The 16,243-nt window shown below is 41.5% G+C and overlaps 1 protein-coding gene across 2 annotated transcripts in view; it reads right to left on the bottom strand.

Moving 5' to 3' along the window:
* zgc:109982 (uncharacterized protein LOC553564 homolog) overlaps positions 1 to 14,802 on the bottom strand; it is a 21,737-nt gene extending 6,935 nt beyond the window's left edge. Inside the window, exons 1-4 of one of the 2 annotated variants that reach the window (XM_043698822.1) lie at positions 14,639 to 14,796; positions 13,586 to 13,747; positions 5,881 to 6,060; positions 5,624 to 5,717 (exon numbers count right to left, since the gene is read on the bottom strand). In XM_043698822.1, coding sequence (XP_043554757.1) covers positions 5,624 to 5,717; positions 5,881 to 6,060; positions 13,586 to 13,747; positions 14,639 to 14,735 — 533 coding nt within the window. In that variant the 5' untranslated portion in view covers positions 14,736 to 14,796. Of the gene's footprint in view, positions 1 to 5,623; positions 5,718 to 5,880; positions 6,061 to 13,585; positions 13,748 to 14,638 lie in introns of both variants that reach the window. The other variant, XM_043698823.1, reaches the window with a different exon arrangement.
* Positions 14,803 to 16,243: the final 1,441 nt, after the last annotated feature.

The following is a 16,243-nucleotide window of genomic DNA, read 5'->3' as shown; positions in this document are numbered from 1 at the left end:
TTGTGACTTGCAGTTGTCCTGAATTGGTGTGTAGCTGGGCTTTAGCTATGGTGCAGGTGGCTCTCCATCCACCTCTCAGGCCACGCCAGTCCCCAAGAAAGTCACCCAAGACCCCAGTTGGGTAAAAAGTGAGGTGAAGAACTGAAGACTGCATGGGAAAAGTTGCTCCACGTCATGGTGTTTGGGTGCCACAAATTTCACTTGACAAATATACTTAAAAAGAAAGTGGGAAAATTCCATACTAGAAATATGATTTTATATGTTAGTTATGTCTTAAATGCCCTTGTTGTACAGTACATGAAATTACAAGAAAATGCCGTGACCTTTATCCAAAGCCAACTTCTACAGTTTCTAAAGCTAATCTTTACAGTGAATTAAGATATTCATCAGTAATGATTAGTCATTAATGCCCATTATCATTGATGGTTAAGTGATGACTCAGCTGTGAAAATATTTACTTTTTTAAAAAATGTCAGAAACATTGCACAATTAATTCAATGTTGCAAGGGTTTTGCCAAAACTCAAATTTCCATGGCAGAGACAAGCAAACAGAACAAGTTTCTGGTAAAGAAACTCCTTGCTGATGAGCCACTCGCACCAACATGTCCATTATCAATTTGGGGGAGCACAGAACATCAGTGTAAATGCCAAAGCTGAAGCATTTGTTATCAAATTCAACCAGAAGAACTGACAGCACAATTCAATCAGTCTTACCCTAAGTTTCACAGCTAACCTTTAGACAACTGAATTCATTTCACGACATACAAAATGCCTGAAAACACAAGATACAACAAAGGCTCTGAGCCCCGACAAGTTTCTGGCAACAATACTGAAGACTTGTACTCCAAAATTAGCGACAGTCCGAGGCAAGCTATTTAATACATCTACAGCATACATCCAACAACATGTAACATTGCAACAGTTACATTGCAGCCTAGAGGAGAAACACCATTAATATTTGGAAATGAGCAGACAAGATTTTACTGGCTTTTCCTATCTGACTAACTCACGTTCATCTGGACTCTTTCGAGACAACTCAGTTCTTGATTTTATTGCAGCCCTGGTCAAAATGCTGAAAACATGAGCTCAAGTGAGAAAGATTGCTTTCAACTCTTGACCCTGTGTATCATCAAAAAGCCTTCATCAAATTGAGATTGAGGGGAAACTTTTCACTGGTCAGGGTCTGTCATTACAGATTATGAGCTGAACCTTACATTTTTTGACTAAGGTTAAGTTGTTTTGAGTTTTCTGGAGGGAGTTATGCGACATGGCCTAACAAGATTTCTCACTGTAATTTACCAAATTTGCTGCATTAACTACCTTCCCCATTACTATAAAATTCTTCAGCAAGTGTCTTCACATTGTATGCACTATGCCAACAATGTGCACCGTTTACAATGATTTGGAGATGCCGGTGTTGGACTGGGGTGGACAAAGTTAAAAATCACACAACACCAGGTTATAGTCCAACAGGTTTAATTGGAAGCATACTAGCTTTCGGAGTGATGCAGGCTTGAAACTTCTGCTACCAAGATTAAAAAGCACAGCAGGTTTATGAGAACACCATCTTTTGCATATTCCCCTCTGAGCGACTTATGATTTTGTGTTGAAACTGTTGCAAAATCTCACTGTTGTAAAATCAAAACCCTGGATCTCTCTCCCTAATAACACTGAGGGCTTACCTACCACATAGACCACAACAACGTGAGAAGGTTCCTCCTTGTCAAGCCTGGTTCAGAATGTTTTATACATGTTAGCAACACACACAATCCATGAACAAAGAACAATAGAATCCCAGTGCTAAAATAATATCTGTAATTGTCAACTGTAATTACAACAGTACTATGCAGTTTATTCGCGACCATTATCATAACATAACTTCATGAGAAGGTTTGGTATGCTTTTTGTTTTCTACAGCTTAACAAAGAGAAAAACTGCATAACGTATTATTATGATCAGATGAGGAGACATGATCAGTTCCCTTCTATTAACCCACTTTTATTTGATCATAACAAGTTATCTTATTTCTTTTTGAGCTATCATGCTTAAATTAAAATGCAATTACTAAGACATTTGACATTTGACAATTGCATTTAACAAGGTCCTTCATGGTAGGCCGGCCCTGAAGATTAAGTCACATGGGATCCACAGTAAGTTGGATACAAAATTTATTTGCTCATAGAAGATGGAGGGTAGTTGTGCAAGGGTGTTTTTCTGACCAGAGATCTGTGACCAAGGTGTACCCAAGGATCCTGTGCTGAGACCTTTGTTGCCTGGAACATATAAATGATTTTGATGTAGATGTAGGTGGCCTGATTAGTAAGTTTGCAGTTGGCACAAAGTTTGGTCAAGTTCTGGATATTGAGGAAGGTTATCAAAGGATCCAGCAGGATATAAATCAGTTGGAAAGTTGGACAGAGAAATGGCAGATGGAGTTTAATCTGAACAAGTTGGGATGATGCAGGACCATGAGGAGCATTTGATATATTGAGGAATCTTGGCGTGCAATGTCCATAGCATCCTGAAAGTGGCAACACAAGTAGATAAGGTGGCAAAGAAGGCATATGGCATGCCTGCCTTCACCAGTTAGGGTAATGAATGTGAAAGTTGGCACAACATGTCACAGCTGCATAAGACTTTAGGTAAACCACATTTAGAGTATTACATGCATTTTTTGTCATTACCCTAAAGGAAAGATGTGGAAACTTTGTAGATAATGCAAAAGTAGGTTACCAGGGTGTTGCTTTGATTAGAATGACTTAGCTAGAAGGAGAGATTAGACAAGCTTGCATTGTTTTTGCTGGAGCATTGGGGCTCATGGATGAACTGATAGTATACAAAAATTATGATGGGCATGGATCGAGTAGATAGTTTGAGTATTTTACCCCGGGTGGCAATGTCAAATCCTAGGGGGCATAACTTTAAGGTAAAAAGGTGAAAGTTTAAAGGAGATATGTGTGGCGAAAATTTTGCACAGAAGGTGGTAGATGCTTGGAACGCACTATCAGGAGAGATGGTAGAAGCAAATATGATAGCAATGTTTAGGAGCCATTTAGACAAACCCATGAACAAACGGGGTATAAAGGGATATAGGCCATGTCCTGGCAGATGGGATTAGTTTAGAATGGCATCATGGTCAGCACAGCAATGGTGGACTAAAGAGCCTGTTCCTCTGCTGTACTGTTCTATGTTCTAATCAGTTTAAAATGAACTAGCCGAAAATGCAAGGTTTCTTGGTGAAAGGAAAATGAAATCTATTACTCACAATCCCTCCAATCAAAATAGTAAAAACATTATGTGATACGCACACAAAAACACAGATAATATGTTTAAAAGGGTTACGGTGTCTATTACAGACAGGAAGGTAAAATAAATAGCATTTTAAAGTTCTTGAATTATGAGAGTGAAACTTGACACCACAATTGTTTTGCTGTTGTCTTGTTTCCTCAACAGTGACAGAGTTTGCAGACGTCCTTGAGATCTCAATGAATGGCTGTTTTTCCAAGTTGCTTTTTCATTGGACACTGGTTCCTGAGCTGGAGACAGACAGGGAGAGAGGAACTTGTAACGTCATTGCTGTTATTTCTTTCCTTCTCTGCCTTTTTTACTTCAAACTAGTTCTTTGATATCGGTCCATTTATGTTTTCCTGAATCTGTTCCATTGTCCTTCTGAGTTAGCAGAGCACAGCAATTCAGGCAGCATCCGAGGACAGGCAAAATCGACGTCTCCACGCTTCAGGCTCTCTGCCTTTATTCCTGATGAAGGGCTTTTGCCCGAAACGTCGATTTTGCCTGTCCTCGGATGCTGCCTGAATTGCTGTGCTCTTCCAGCACCACTGATCCAGAATCTGGTTTCCAGCATCTGCAGTCATTGTTTTTACACCATTATGAGGAGTACTTGAGGATTCTGTGTCTGTACTCGATCGAGTTTAGAAATGGGCGTGGGATCTGATTGAAATGTACAGAATACTGAGGGACCTGGATAGAGTGGACCACTAGTAGGAGTTTTGAAGCTCCTTGGATGCTGCCTGAACTGCTGTGCTCTTCCAGCACCACTAATCCAGAATCTGGTTTCCAGCATCTGCAGTCATTGTTTTTATCCTACACTAGTAGGAGAGGCTGAGACCCGAAGGCACAGCCTCAGAATGAAGGGGCAACACTTTAATATTGAGGTGAGAAGGAATTTCACAGGGGATCAAATTTTGCCACTCCAACTCTGCTTCCATTGTGGAATCTGATGAAAATGGAAATTAGGTTTTTTTACTGGAATGAGTGGCCACTCAGGAATGCCAGTTTTACACCTGTGTGTTAAAATGGCATCCTGCTATTTCTGATACAATTTGGGAGGTTTTGAGAAAATGACAAGTTACAAAATAAATGTTATGCAAGTCATTATACATTTTTAATAACTTAACATATCATTCTGCAACTGGTGGCAATCAGAGTCCTATTGAGTTCATAAATGGAGTGAGGGGCAGACAGACCTTCTGTTTGTCCGAAAACATGATATTGTTTTCCTGGTAATTTAATTGGGAGAAAAGGTCAATGTTCAACTCACTGTTGGGAAGATATGGGTCCAGTAAGGTCTCCTTTTCAGAGCCCACACTCTGTAATGTTCCAATGTAAGATGAGGGATATACCATAGAGGATCAGAGGGGAAATATACTCTGGGAGGTTTACCAAAAATGATGTTTACAAGTAGCCAAGGGGGCAATGGTTTCTATTCTACCCACTGCTGCAGCACATCCACCCACCCCGACACCAAACTTGCTCCCCTTGTAAGCAGTCAATATGTGCGTAGTCTGATGAACAAAAATTTGGATCAGAAGCTAATGTAAGTGACATTTACTCAGCTGCAAAGTGTGGCGAAAGATTTTCATAGATAAAATGAGTATACAACTGACTGATGAAATGGCACCTTAGCTATTATAAAAATTATTTACATAATAGGAAACATAAAATAGAAAATTTGCTTATGTAATCACCAAATGCATACACTGGCAGATATAGAATCATTGAGTCATAGAGATATACAGCATGTAAACAAATCCTTCGGTCATACTCTTTCATGCCAAGCAGATAATCTAATCTAGTCTGTTTTGCCAGCATTTGGCCCATATCCCTCTAAACCCTTCCTATTCATATACCCCTCCAGATGCCTTTTAAATGTTGTAATTGTACCAACCTCCATCACTTCCTCTGGCAGCTCATTCCATACACACACTACCCTCTGCATGAAAAAGTTGCATTTTAAGTCCCTTTTCAATTGATCTCCTCTCACCCTAAACCTTTGTCCTCTAGTTTGGGCTCCCCCAACCCAGGGAAAAGACCTTGTCTATTCACTCTATCCATGCCCCTTGTGATTTTATAAACCTCTATAAGGTCACTCCTCAGTCTCCGACACTCCAGGGAAACAACCCACCCTATTCAGCCTCTCCCTACAGCTCAAATCCTCCAACCCTGGCAACATCCTTGTGAATCTTTATGAACCATATAACGTAATAATCTGAATGTCTTCTGCAGCAGATCATTTAAATCAATTCCACATATGTAAAAATGTAATAAATGGGCAAGAATTAACTCAAAGCTATCTTTTCCCAAAGTTAGCACAATTGTTACCTACTTCAATTTGAATTTTATTGCCTGAATTGCTAAACTTTCACAAAATCCTTCGACTGCAAATTTTGAGGCAGCATAGATATCGTTGAACAAAATTCCTGAAAAGAAAAGAGATAGACAATTAGCTGAAATTTCTTATGAAAAGTAACGCCACTCAAGAAAGAGAAATTAATTCACAGATTGAATTAAATAGAACATGGACAATGCAAGAATTTGATCTTAATGGGCATATTAGTGAAGTAATTACATTGCAAACCATACCCTGAATTCCCATCACACTACTAATCACCACGATGTGACCCTTTTTCCTCTTCTTCATATCTGGTAAGATTTCTTTAAGGAGTCGAACAAGTCCAAAGAAGTTGGTGTCCATAACATTCTTCATCTCCTCCAAGCTCTGGCACTCAATCGGTCCAATCATCCCCATTCCAGCATTGCTAACTGGAAGAGATAATACACAGAATTATACAATCACACGTTTCTACTCAGTTTTTGTTTTTAACTTAGCAAAGCTGAGATATTATTAAAATAATGTAGATATATATATATAAATTTAAATATTCCTGATGAAGTGCTCTTGCCCGAAACATTGATTCTCCTGCTCCTTGGATGCTGCCTGACCTGCTGTGCTTTTCCAGTACCACACTCTCGACTCTGATCTCCAGCAGCTGCAGCCCTGACTTTCACCTAATGTAAATATATGTAAATTCACATATTTGCAGAGCTTCAATGTCCTTATTAAATCAGCATTAAGAGATTTTCTTCAGTAAACTGACTCTCCAATCTTCACTGAGTTGTAAGCCACTTAATTTTCAGAATAATACAGTGGATTGAACAAACTAATTCTTAAGGGATGGCATGCTCTGACATCAAGCAGTCTGCCTTCCAATCCCTTCTACAAAACTACTTTAGCAAGTTTATTTTTAAATTATTTACTTTTCATGCAACCATTACATTTGTTTAAGTCACCTTATTCAAACATGCCATTATCAGGTCTGCTCTTGTTTGCCAAAACCACCAAATACAAAGAACACCTCCAAATCCTTACCTCTGCAGCAAACTATTGTCTTAAATCCATCCCTTTTGATTCCTCCATTTTCATCTCAGACAAATACAAGGAACTCCTACATTTTGTTGCCTCTAAGACTGAGATCTTCACTCAGCTACCTCCACCATCTCCTTAATTTCACAGTGCCCACAGAGCAACCTTCCTTTACGGAAGCTTTTGTAAGGAGCATCCAAGAGGGTTTTCTAGAGCAGTATGTAAGTAGTCCAACTCAGGAAGGTGCCTTAATGGACCTGGTGTTAGGAAATGAGCCTGGCCTGGTGGTTGAAATTTCAGTCGGGGATTACTTTGGGAATAGCGATCACAACTCAATAAGTTTTAGAATACTCACGGACAAATACTCATACTGCAACTTTACAAAATGCTGGTGCGGCCGCACTTGGTATAGAGTATGCAGTTCTGGTTCCCATATTTAAGGAAGGATGTGGAAGCATTGGAAAAGGTGCAGATGTTGCCTGGTCTGGAGGGAAGGTCTTATAAGGAAAGGCTGAGAGACTTAAACTTGTTCTCATTGGCAAGAAGAAGGCTAAGAGGGGATTTGATAGAGACATACAAGATGATCAGAGGATTAGATAGGGTAGACAGTGAAAGTCTTTTTCCTCGGATGATGACGTCAGTGTGTACGAGGGGGCATAGCTACAAATTGAGGGGTGATAGATTTAAGACCGATGTCAGAGGTAGGTTCTTTACGCAGAGAGTGGTAAGGGCGTGGAATGCCCTACCTGCTAATGTAATCAACTCAGCCACATTAGGGAGATTTAAACAATCCTTAGATAAGCACATGGATGATTTTGGGATAGTGTAGGGGGATGAGCTGAGAATAGTTCACAGGTCAGTGCAACATTGAGGGCCGAAGGGCCTGTTCTGCACTGTATTGTTCTATGTCCTATGTTCTAAAGATGAGAGTGGTCCTAAAGGAGGAGTGCTAAATTGGGAGAAGGCCAACTATACCAGAATTTGGCAGGAGCTAGGGAATGTAGATTTGGAGCAGCTTTTTGAAGCGAAATCCACATTCAATATGTGGGATGCTTTTAAAGAGAGGTTGATTAGGGTTCAGGAGAGATATGTTCCTGTGAAAATGAAAGATAGAAATGGCAAGATTAGGGAACCATGGATGACAGGTGAAAGTGTGACACTAGCAAAAAGGAACAAGGATGTGTACATAAGGTCTAGGCAACTGAAGACAGACAAAGGTTTGGAAGGATATTGGGAATGCAGGCCAATCTGAAATGAGGAATTAAGAGGGTTAAAAGGTGTCATGAGATATCCTTAGCGAGCTGGGTAAGGAAAAAGCCTTTTATTCACATATAAGGAGCAAGAGGGTGAGGAGGGAAAGCATTGGTCCACTCAAGGACAAAGGAGGAAAGATATGCGTGGAGTCAGAGAAAGTGGGTGAGATTCTTAATGAATACTTTGAATCAGTATTCACCGAGTACAGGGACATGGCGGATGTTGATAGGGATGGATCTTTGATTACGCTTGGTCAAGTTGGCGTAAGGAGGGAGGAAGTGTTGTGTATTCTATAAGGCATTAATGTGGACAAGTCCCCAGGACCAGATGGGATCGATCCCAGGTTAGTGAAGGAAGTGGGAGAGGAAATAGTTGGGGCTTTAACAGATATCTTTGCAGCATTCTTGAACACGGGGGAGGTCCGAGAGAACTGGAGAATTGCTAATGTTTAAGAAGGTAGCAGGGATAATCCAGGTAATTACAGACCTGTGAGCCTGACTTCAGTGGTAGGGAAGCTACTGGAGAAGATACTCAGGGATTGGATATATACCCATTTAGAAGAAAATTAGCTTATCAGTGATAGGCAGCATGGTCTTGTGTAGGTAAGGTCATGTCTTCCAAACCATGGGGCGGCACGGTGGCTCAGTGGTTAGCACTGCTACCTCACAGCACCAGGGTCCCAGGTTCGATTCCAGCCTCGGGTGACTGTCTGTGTGGAGTTTGCACGTTCTCCCCATGTCTGCGTGGGTTTCCTCTGGGTGCTCCGGTTTCCTCCCACAGTCCAAAGATGTGCAGGTCAGATGAATTGGCTGTGCTAAATTGCCCGTAGTGTTAGGTGCATTTGTCAGAGGGAAATGGGACTGGGTGGGTTACTGTTCGGAGGGTCGGTGTGGACTTGTTGGACTGAAGAGCCTGTTTCCACACTGTAGGGAATCTAATCTAAAAAAGAATTATTTGAAGAGGTAACAAAATCAGTTGATGAGGGAAGGGATGTAGATGTCATATACATGGACTTTAGTAAGGGCTTTGATAAGGTTCCCCATGGTAGGCTGATGGAGAAGATGAAGTCGCATGGGGTCCAGGGTGTTCTAGCTAGATGGATAGAGAAGTAATTGGGCAACAGGAGACAGATAGTAGTGGAAGGGAGCTTCTCAAAATGGAGACCTGTTACCACTGGTGTCCCACAGGGATCTGTACTGGGACCACTGTTGTTTGTGATTTTCAGAAATGATTTGGAGGAATGTGTAGGTTGCCTCATAGCACATCTGCAGATGACACTAAGATTGGTGGAGTAGCAGATAGTCAAGGGGACGGTCAGAGAATACAGCAGAATATAGATAGATTGGAGAGTTGGGCAGAGAAATGGCAGATAGGTTCAATCTGGACAAATGTGAGGTGATGCATTTTGGAAGATGCAATTCCACCGTGAACTATACAATAAATGGAAAATTGATGTACCGAGAGATCAGGGTGTTCAGGTCCATTGTTCCCTGAAGGTGGCAACACAGAGCGGTCAGGAAGGCATATGGATGGGATATTGAGTACAGTTGTATAAGACTTTGGTTCGGCCACATTTGGAATACTGCACACAGTTCTGGTTACCACATTACCAAAAAGATGTGGATGCCTTAGAGAGGGTGCAAAGAGGGTTTCACTAGGATGTCGCCTGGTATGGAGGGTGCTAGCTATGAGAAGAGGTTGAGTAGATTAGGATTATTTTCATTGGAAAGAAGGAGGTTGAGGGGAGACCTGATTGAGGCCTACAACATCATGAGAGGTGTAGACAGGGTGGATAGCAAGAAACATTTTCCCAGAGTGGAGGACTCGATTACTAGGGGTCACGAGTTCAAAGTGAGAGGGGAAGAGTTTAGGGGAGATATACGTGGAAAGTTCTTTACACAGAGGGTGATGGGTGACTGGAATGTGTTGCCAGTGGTGTTGGTAGGGGCAGGAACGATAGTATCATTAAAGATGTATCTGGACAGATACATGAATGGACAGGAAGCATAGGGATACAGATCCTGAGAAAATAGATGGCAGCTTTAGATAGAGGATATGAATCGGTGCAGGCTTGAAGGGCCGGAGGGCCTGTTCCTGTGCTGTAATTTTCTTTGCTCTTTGTTTAAGGATCCTCTGTCCTAACCCTGTGATAGTTCCTTTCTCTACTTGCTCCTGCATGTCAGTGCCATTCTCTCAAAGCTCAGCTTGTCCATGGGATCCGAATCCAGCTCCAACTAATCTGCTGACTGTTCAAGATCCCATCCTAATTCCCACGTTAGCCAATACTTTTAATGGTTCTCACTCCCCCTTGAAACTGCCTTCATTGTCCTCTCCTTTAGAAGGTAATTCTGAACCTCCTTACTCTTTGCAAACTATTACTCCAAATCCAACTTCCCTTTCTTCTCCAAAGTCCTGAACACACTGTCAATTTCTGAATCCATGCCCACTTTTCCCAGAAATCCATGTTTGAACTCCTCCAATCAGTTTTCCACCTGTGTCACAATACTCAAAAATAAAACAAAGAACAGCAGGCACTGGAAATCCAAAAGAAAAGAACAGAAATTGCTGGAGAAACTCAGCAGGTCTGGCAGCATCTGTGGCATGAAAGCAGAGTTAACATTTTGGGTCCAGTGATCCTTCTTCAGAAGGATTTGAAGAGCCAGACCTGCTGAGTTTCTCCACTAAAACAGCTCCTATTATCAAAGTCATAAATGACATCCTATGTGACTGTGGCAAAGATAAACTATTCCTCCTCATTCTTCACACCCTTCCTTGTGCCTTTGATATACTACGCCATCCTACTCCAGCACCTTTCCACTGCAATCAACCAGGTGGGTTTGGTCTCACCTGAGGTTCTGATCTATCACCTCACAGTCAGAGTGACTTGCAATGGCTTTACTACACCACTAACTCAAGTGTCTCCCAAGAATGTATCTTTAGCTGCCTCCTATTTGACACATGTCACACCCATTTGTGTCCATTGGGTAGGCAAATGGCCGAGTGGTACTTTTGCCAGACTATTAATCCAGAGACCTAGGTCATGTTCTGGTGACATACTGAGTTGGAGTATCAGTACGGGAGAATAGCATACTGAGTTGGATGATCAGCCATGATATACTGAATGGTGGAGCAGGGTGGGAGGGCCGAATGGCCTAATCCAGCTACTATTTTCCATGTTTCTGTGTAAAAGTGCATCCTGCCACAACAATGCAGATTCCCCGAGTGAACTGCACCATGTATGCATCAAATCCTCTAATCATCTTAAACTGTCAATTAGATCGTCATTTAATCCACCATACCCAAACCTAATCTATCCTAACTATCGTCATAATTTAATACCTTCAGCCCTCATATCACTCTGTAGGCATTTCCGTCATTAATATGTGACCAATGTCGAATAAGATTCATCAGCTCTGAATATATAACACTGCAGGTGCAAATTCAGGACAGAAAATCTACTGTCACACAAACAAAAAATTAAGATTTCAGAACACATACCACAATTGCAAATCCACAGAAGAGATAAAATATTGTTTAGAAATTTCAGTAACAAATGTCTTTTAAGTAAGTTGTCAAAGGTGATAAATGTGTGGAAATTCTAACATTATTTAAGGGAATTATGAGGATTTGATTAAAGGAAAGGAAACTCTGGGACAAACAAGGCTGCAGTTTGAAGTTAATGTTAAAAGTTCACTGTGGTTTTCACCATTGTTTAAGTAACAAGACAATCACTTCAATCAATTTATTTTGGCTGGTTCAGATGAAAGGGTGCAGACAGGCCCTTTCAGTGGTAGAGAAACTGCAGTTGAGTTAAAGGAGCGGAAGTGCATTCATCTATAACAGAAGGATTGGAAGAGATTACAGAAATGGGGAGGAGTAAAGCCATGTAGGGGATTTAGAAATAACAGTTTGAGAATTTTAAATTGCAGCAATGCGTCTCTTGGATTCAGTATGAATAAAGTGACAGAGAGTGCTGGCTGAACAATACAACCTACAACATAGCTGGCAAAGTTACAAATCACCTCAAATTTACCCAAGGGGAAGAGATTGGCAGAATGTGTTGAAATAGAGTAAACGTAACAAAGACATGCAGAACAGTTTCTACAGCAGGTGAACTGAGGTGAAGAGAGGGTCACTGATGTTGCACTGGGGAAATAGATGGTCTCACTGATGATGCAGACGTGGCCAAAAGCTGCAGGGTGGGCAGCATTTTGTGGTAAAGACTGAAGGAAATAATAATTGTTTTCCAATATATAATTGAAGGATATTTCTGGTCGCCCAGTACCAGACCTTGGATAAGCTGTCTGACAATTTCAACAGAGAAGGGAATTTTTGACCTCTGCAAAACCTTTTGAGGCTTAGGTCAGTTGACATTTTTGAAATGGAAACCAATTGAATTCTTTTATGTAGAGGTACCAAGGGAGATAGAAGCAAGATCAGTAAATGGCACTGAGAACACTAGTATTGTGGTAGTGTCATTCGACTAATGGTCCAGAGACAAATCTCACAACCCCACCATTTGGGCAACTTTAATGTAATTAAATCATGAATCTGGAATGAAAATCTCATCGTTAATGGAAACTAGCATTGTTGTAAAGCCTCAGCTGGTTTACTAATGTCCTTTAGGGAAGGAAATCTGACATTTGTAACCCGACTGGCTTGAAAGCGATTACAAGCAAGTAGCAATTAATCCTGAACATCCCTCTGAATGAGGGCTAGAATAAACCCACACAGCATCCACCTCAGCATGGGACACAACAGTGGTGGCTGCTGATAATGCACTCACCAGAGCATTAGGATCGATGAAGTATCAGACCAAAGGTGAATGAAGGCAGGATACATTTCACAGGGAGCAGGAGAGAAGAGTCACAGAGGGAGTTGGAGGCTCAGACATGGGTTGAACCTTCACGCCCAATGTTGAGTTCTCAATCAGGCACTGACTGCCTGTCAATGAGGAATAACACCTTTTCCCCATACTCCAAGAGACCACTGACAAACTGACAGAGTATTTTGGACAGTCTTCCGTCAGTGTGGGAGGGCAGTCCAGCTCACAGTTAATCTCCAGGTCAGTGCCATTTTAACAAGTGACAGCTTCCCTGACACTGGGAATTCAATGTGGTACTCCCAGCCAATTCTCTCCACCCACACTGCCACTGTCCTCATTCCAGTGGCGGCAGTTTAATTCTGCCCAATGTACTGTGGCTGGGACTTCCCATTTACTACCAAGAGTATCTTGATGGCTTTACAACAGATGGAGTTGACCAATTCTAAAGCTGCTTATCTGGACCATTGCATGTGGTGAGCGAATAAACTTGAGGGACGAATCTGCTTGACCATGCCATTGCCAATCTACCTGGCACAAGTGCATTCATCTATAACAGTATTGGGAGGAGTGACCAATAAGCAAGATGTCCCATCTTCACACTGCAAACACTCTCCATCATGTTGTGTGGCCCTACAGCTGCATTAAATGAGATAGAAACAGATCTCGCAGTTCAAATCTGGGCATGAGGCATTGTAGGCATCAGCTGCAGAATTGTACTTGCAATTTCCACACTCTAAAAGCTTAATGAGAAAGTAACTTTCTCCTGAATTCTATATTGAGTTAACTTTCTTCACATCCAGTCCAACAAATTATTTCCGAATCATTTTAAGACTAGATGTCCTTACCAAGTATATCGACTTTCCTGTTGGGAATACTGCTAATACAGTCACGGATTGACTTTTCGCAACAAACATCTAATTGTTTAATCTCCAGTGTTTTGCCCAGTGAACTTCCGGCAGTATCCACAAGATCTTGTCTCTTACCCAGATTCCTCATCGTGGCATAGACTGCAAATGGATTTACAAATAATAAAAATACAAATAGCAGGTACAGGTCTCAGATTCCTCATTAGACAAAGCTCTAAAAAAACTCAACTACCAAAACTTTTCCAGCACGTTTAATACTTTTAACACTAAAAGTGATGGCTTGTCAAGATTATGATGTCTCAGAAATGCAAACAATTTCCTGTAATCATTTCCTTGACTGTATTTGCAGCTTGAATTGACTGTCTGCTGAGTACATTCAGGCTAATACATCATTATAAATGGCCAACAATCAGAGATTTGCATTCCTTCCCTATTATTTCCTCACACTGCCACATACAATGTAAATCAGCCTGAATGATAGCATCATGTATTGTTTTTCATTTTGTACTCCAGTGGGTGTGAACATATTTTCAAATGTATCTGAGAGAATCCAAGTAAGTAACTTCAGATACTTTATACTTTTTCCATGTTGTAATGGAACCTTCAACCTTGCACACTCAATTCCTGCTCAACTTCATAATCCCAGTCGCTGCTTTGAGCTCTGTTCCTTTCCCTCTGCCTTGCCCTTCACTTTATCCCACTTCTCTCTGCATGTACTCACTCTTCTATTTTTGCTCACATCCCTCCCCTTCACACTCTCTTTACTCTATCCTGCTTACCAATCTTTTCCTAGCTCTTTCTCCAACTTATTTATATTTTCAACCATTCCACACTAACATTCTCTCTATTCTTGTCTCTATTACTCTACCACATGGCATCCTGTGACATTATCCAATCTCTTTCTGTCCCTCTTTCTACTCCTGCTCAGGCTAAATATTTTTAAGTTCGTTTGTATCTCTCCTACTCCCTGTTTTCCATTCATAATATTGTATCTGTCTCTCTGAGAGACAAACCTTTATGCTTGAAACTCACCCATAAATCTTTTCTTATCATCGTTGGCCAGTTTAGAGGCTATGGCCAAGCCAATTCCTGAGGAACAGCCAGTAATCAAGACAGTTTTTTGAGCCATTCTGTGAGTTGTGTTTCCTGTCCGAAGGGAAGAGAAATTATCCAGGTATGAGTCACCCCGGAGGCCACTTTATCTCCAGTGAGCCTGACGCAGTACTCACTGCTGTTCCCATTTCCGTGATCAGAGGGATAATCTCTGAAACAGATGGCCAGTAAAGGATAGCTTTGACAAACTAAGCACATTAGAAAGCATCGCAGGCAATGATATGGAACAAAATTCTTTGATAGTGCGTATGCTAATGCAAGTTCAAAAGCAAAATACAGCAGAGGTTGGAAATTTGGAATTAAAAAAAAACTATGCTGGGCAACCTGTTAACATGTTGGGTCAGTGACCTTTCATCTGAAATCTTGGGTTGGATTTTAACTTAACTGTCCCATCGGAGGCATGGGATGGAGATGGGGCTGGGGGTGGTTTATATCAGTGGAATCAGAAGGAAGCCAGAAGCCAGGGTTTCAATTGCGAGATGTGTTATCAAGTTCCCTACATTGATACCAATCTGGGTGACAGACTTGGCATTCACTTGGATGGGGAACATTTCTGAGGGGACCATAAGGACAGGTAGGGCCATAATTTTTTATAATCTCTCATTGGATGTGGACATCTCTAGCTGGCCACCATTTATTGCCCATCCCTAGTTGCCCTTGAGAAGGTGGTGATGAGCTGCCTTCTTGAACCACTGCAGTCCACCTGCTGTGGGTTGACCCACAATGCCATTACGGATGGAATTCCAGGATTTTTACCCAGCGACAGTGAAAGAACAGCGAAGTATTTCTCGGTCAGGATGGTGAGTGACTTGGAGGGGAACTTGCGAATGGTGGTGTTCCCATGTGTCTGTTGCCTTTGCCCTTTAAGATGAAAGTGGTCATGAAGGCGTTGTCTGAGGATATTTGGCAGATATCTGCAGTGCATTTTGTAGATTGTACACACTGCTGCTGCTGAGCTTTGGTGTTGGAGGCAGTGGATACTTGTGGGTGTGGTCCCAATAAAATAGGCTGCTTTGTCCTGGATAGTTCCTATTTCCGTGATCAGAGGGATAATCTCTGAAACAGATGGCCAGTAAAGGATAGCTTTGACAAACTAAGCACATTAGAAAGCATCGCAGGCAATGATATGGAACAAAATTCTTTGATAATGCGTATGCTAATGCAAGTTCAAAAGCAAAATACAGCAGAGGTTGGAAATTTGGAATTAAAACAAAAACTATGCTGGGCAACCTGTTAACATGTTGGGTCAGTGACCTTTCATCTGAAATCTTGGGTTGGATTTTTACTTACCTGTCCCATCAGAGGCATGTGATGGGGATAGGGATTGGGATGGTTTATATCAGTGGAATCCTTTATTGGCCATCTGTTTCAGAGATTATCCCTCTGATCACAGAAATGGGAACAGCAGTGTTATTGCAGACACACCCATCGGGGCAAGTGGGGAGATTTCAATCACACTCCTGATTTGTGCCTTGTAGGTGATGGACAGGCTTTGGGGAGCCCTTACTGCAGGATTGCTAATCT

The sequence above is a fragment of the Chiloscyllium plagiosum genome, chromosome 11 (genome assembly GCF_004010195.1).
Source record: "Chiloscyllium plagiosum isolate BGI_BamShark_2017 chromosome 11, ASM401019v2, whole genome shotgun sequence".
NCBI classification, from domain to species: domain Eukaryota; kingdom Metazoa; phylum Chordata; class Chondrichthyes; order Orectolobiformes; family Hemiscylliidae; genus Chiloscyllium; species Chiloscyllium plagiosum.
This window is presented reverse-complemented; position numbering and strand designations above follow the sequence as displayed.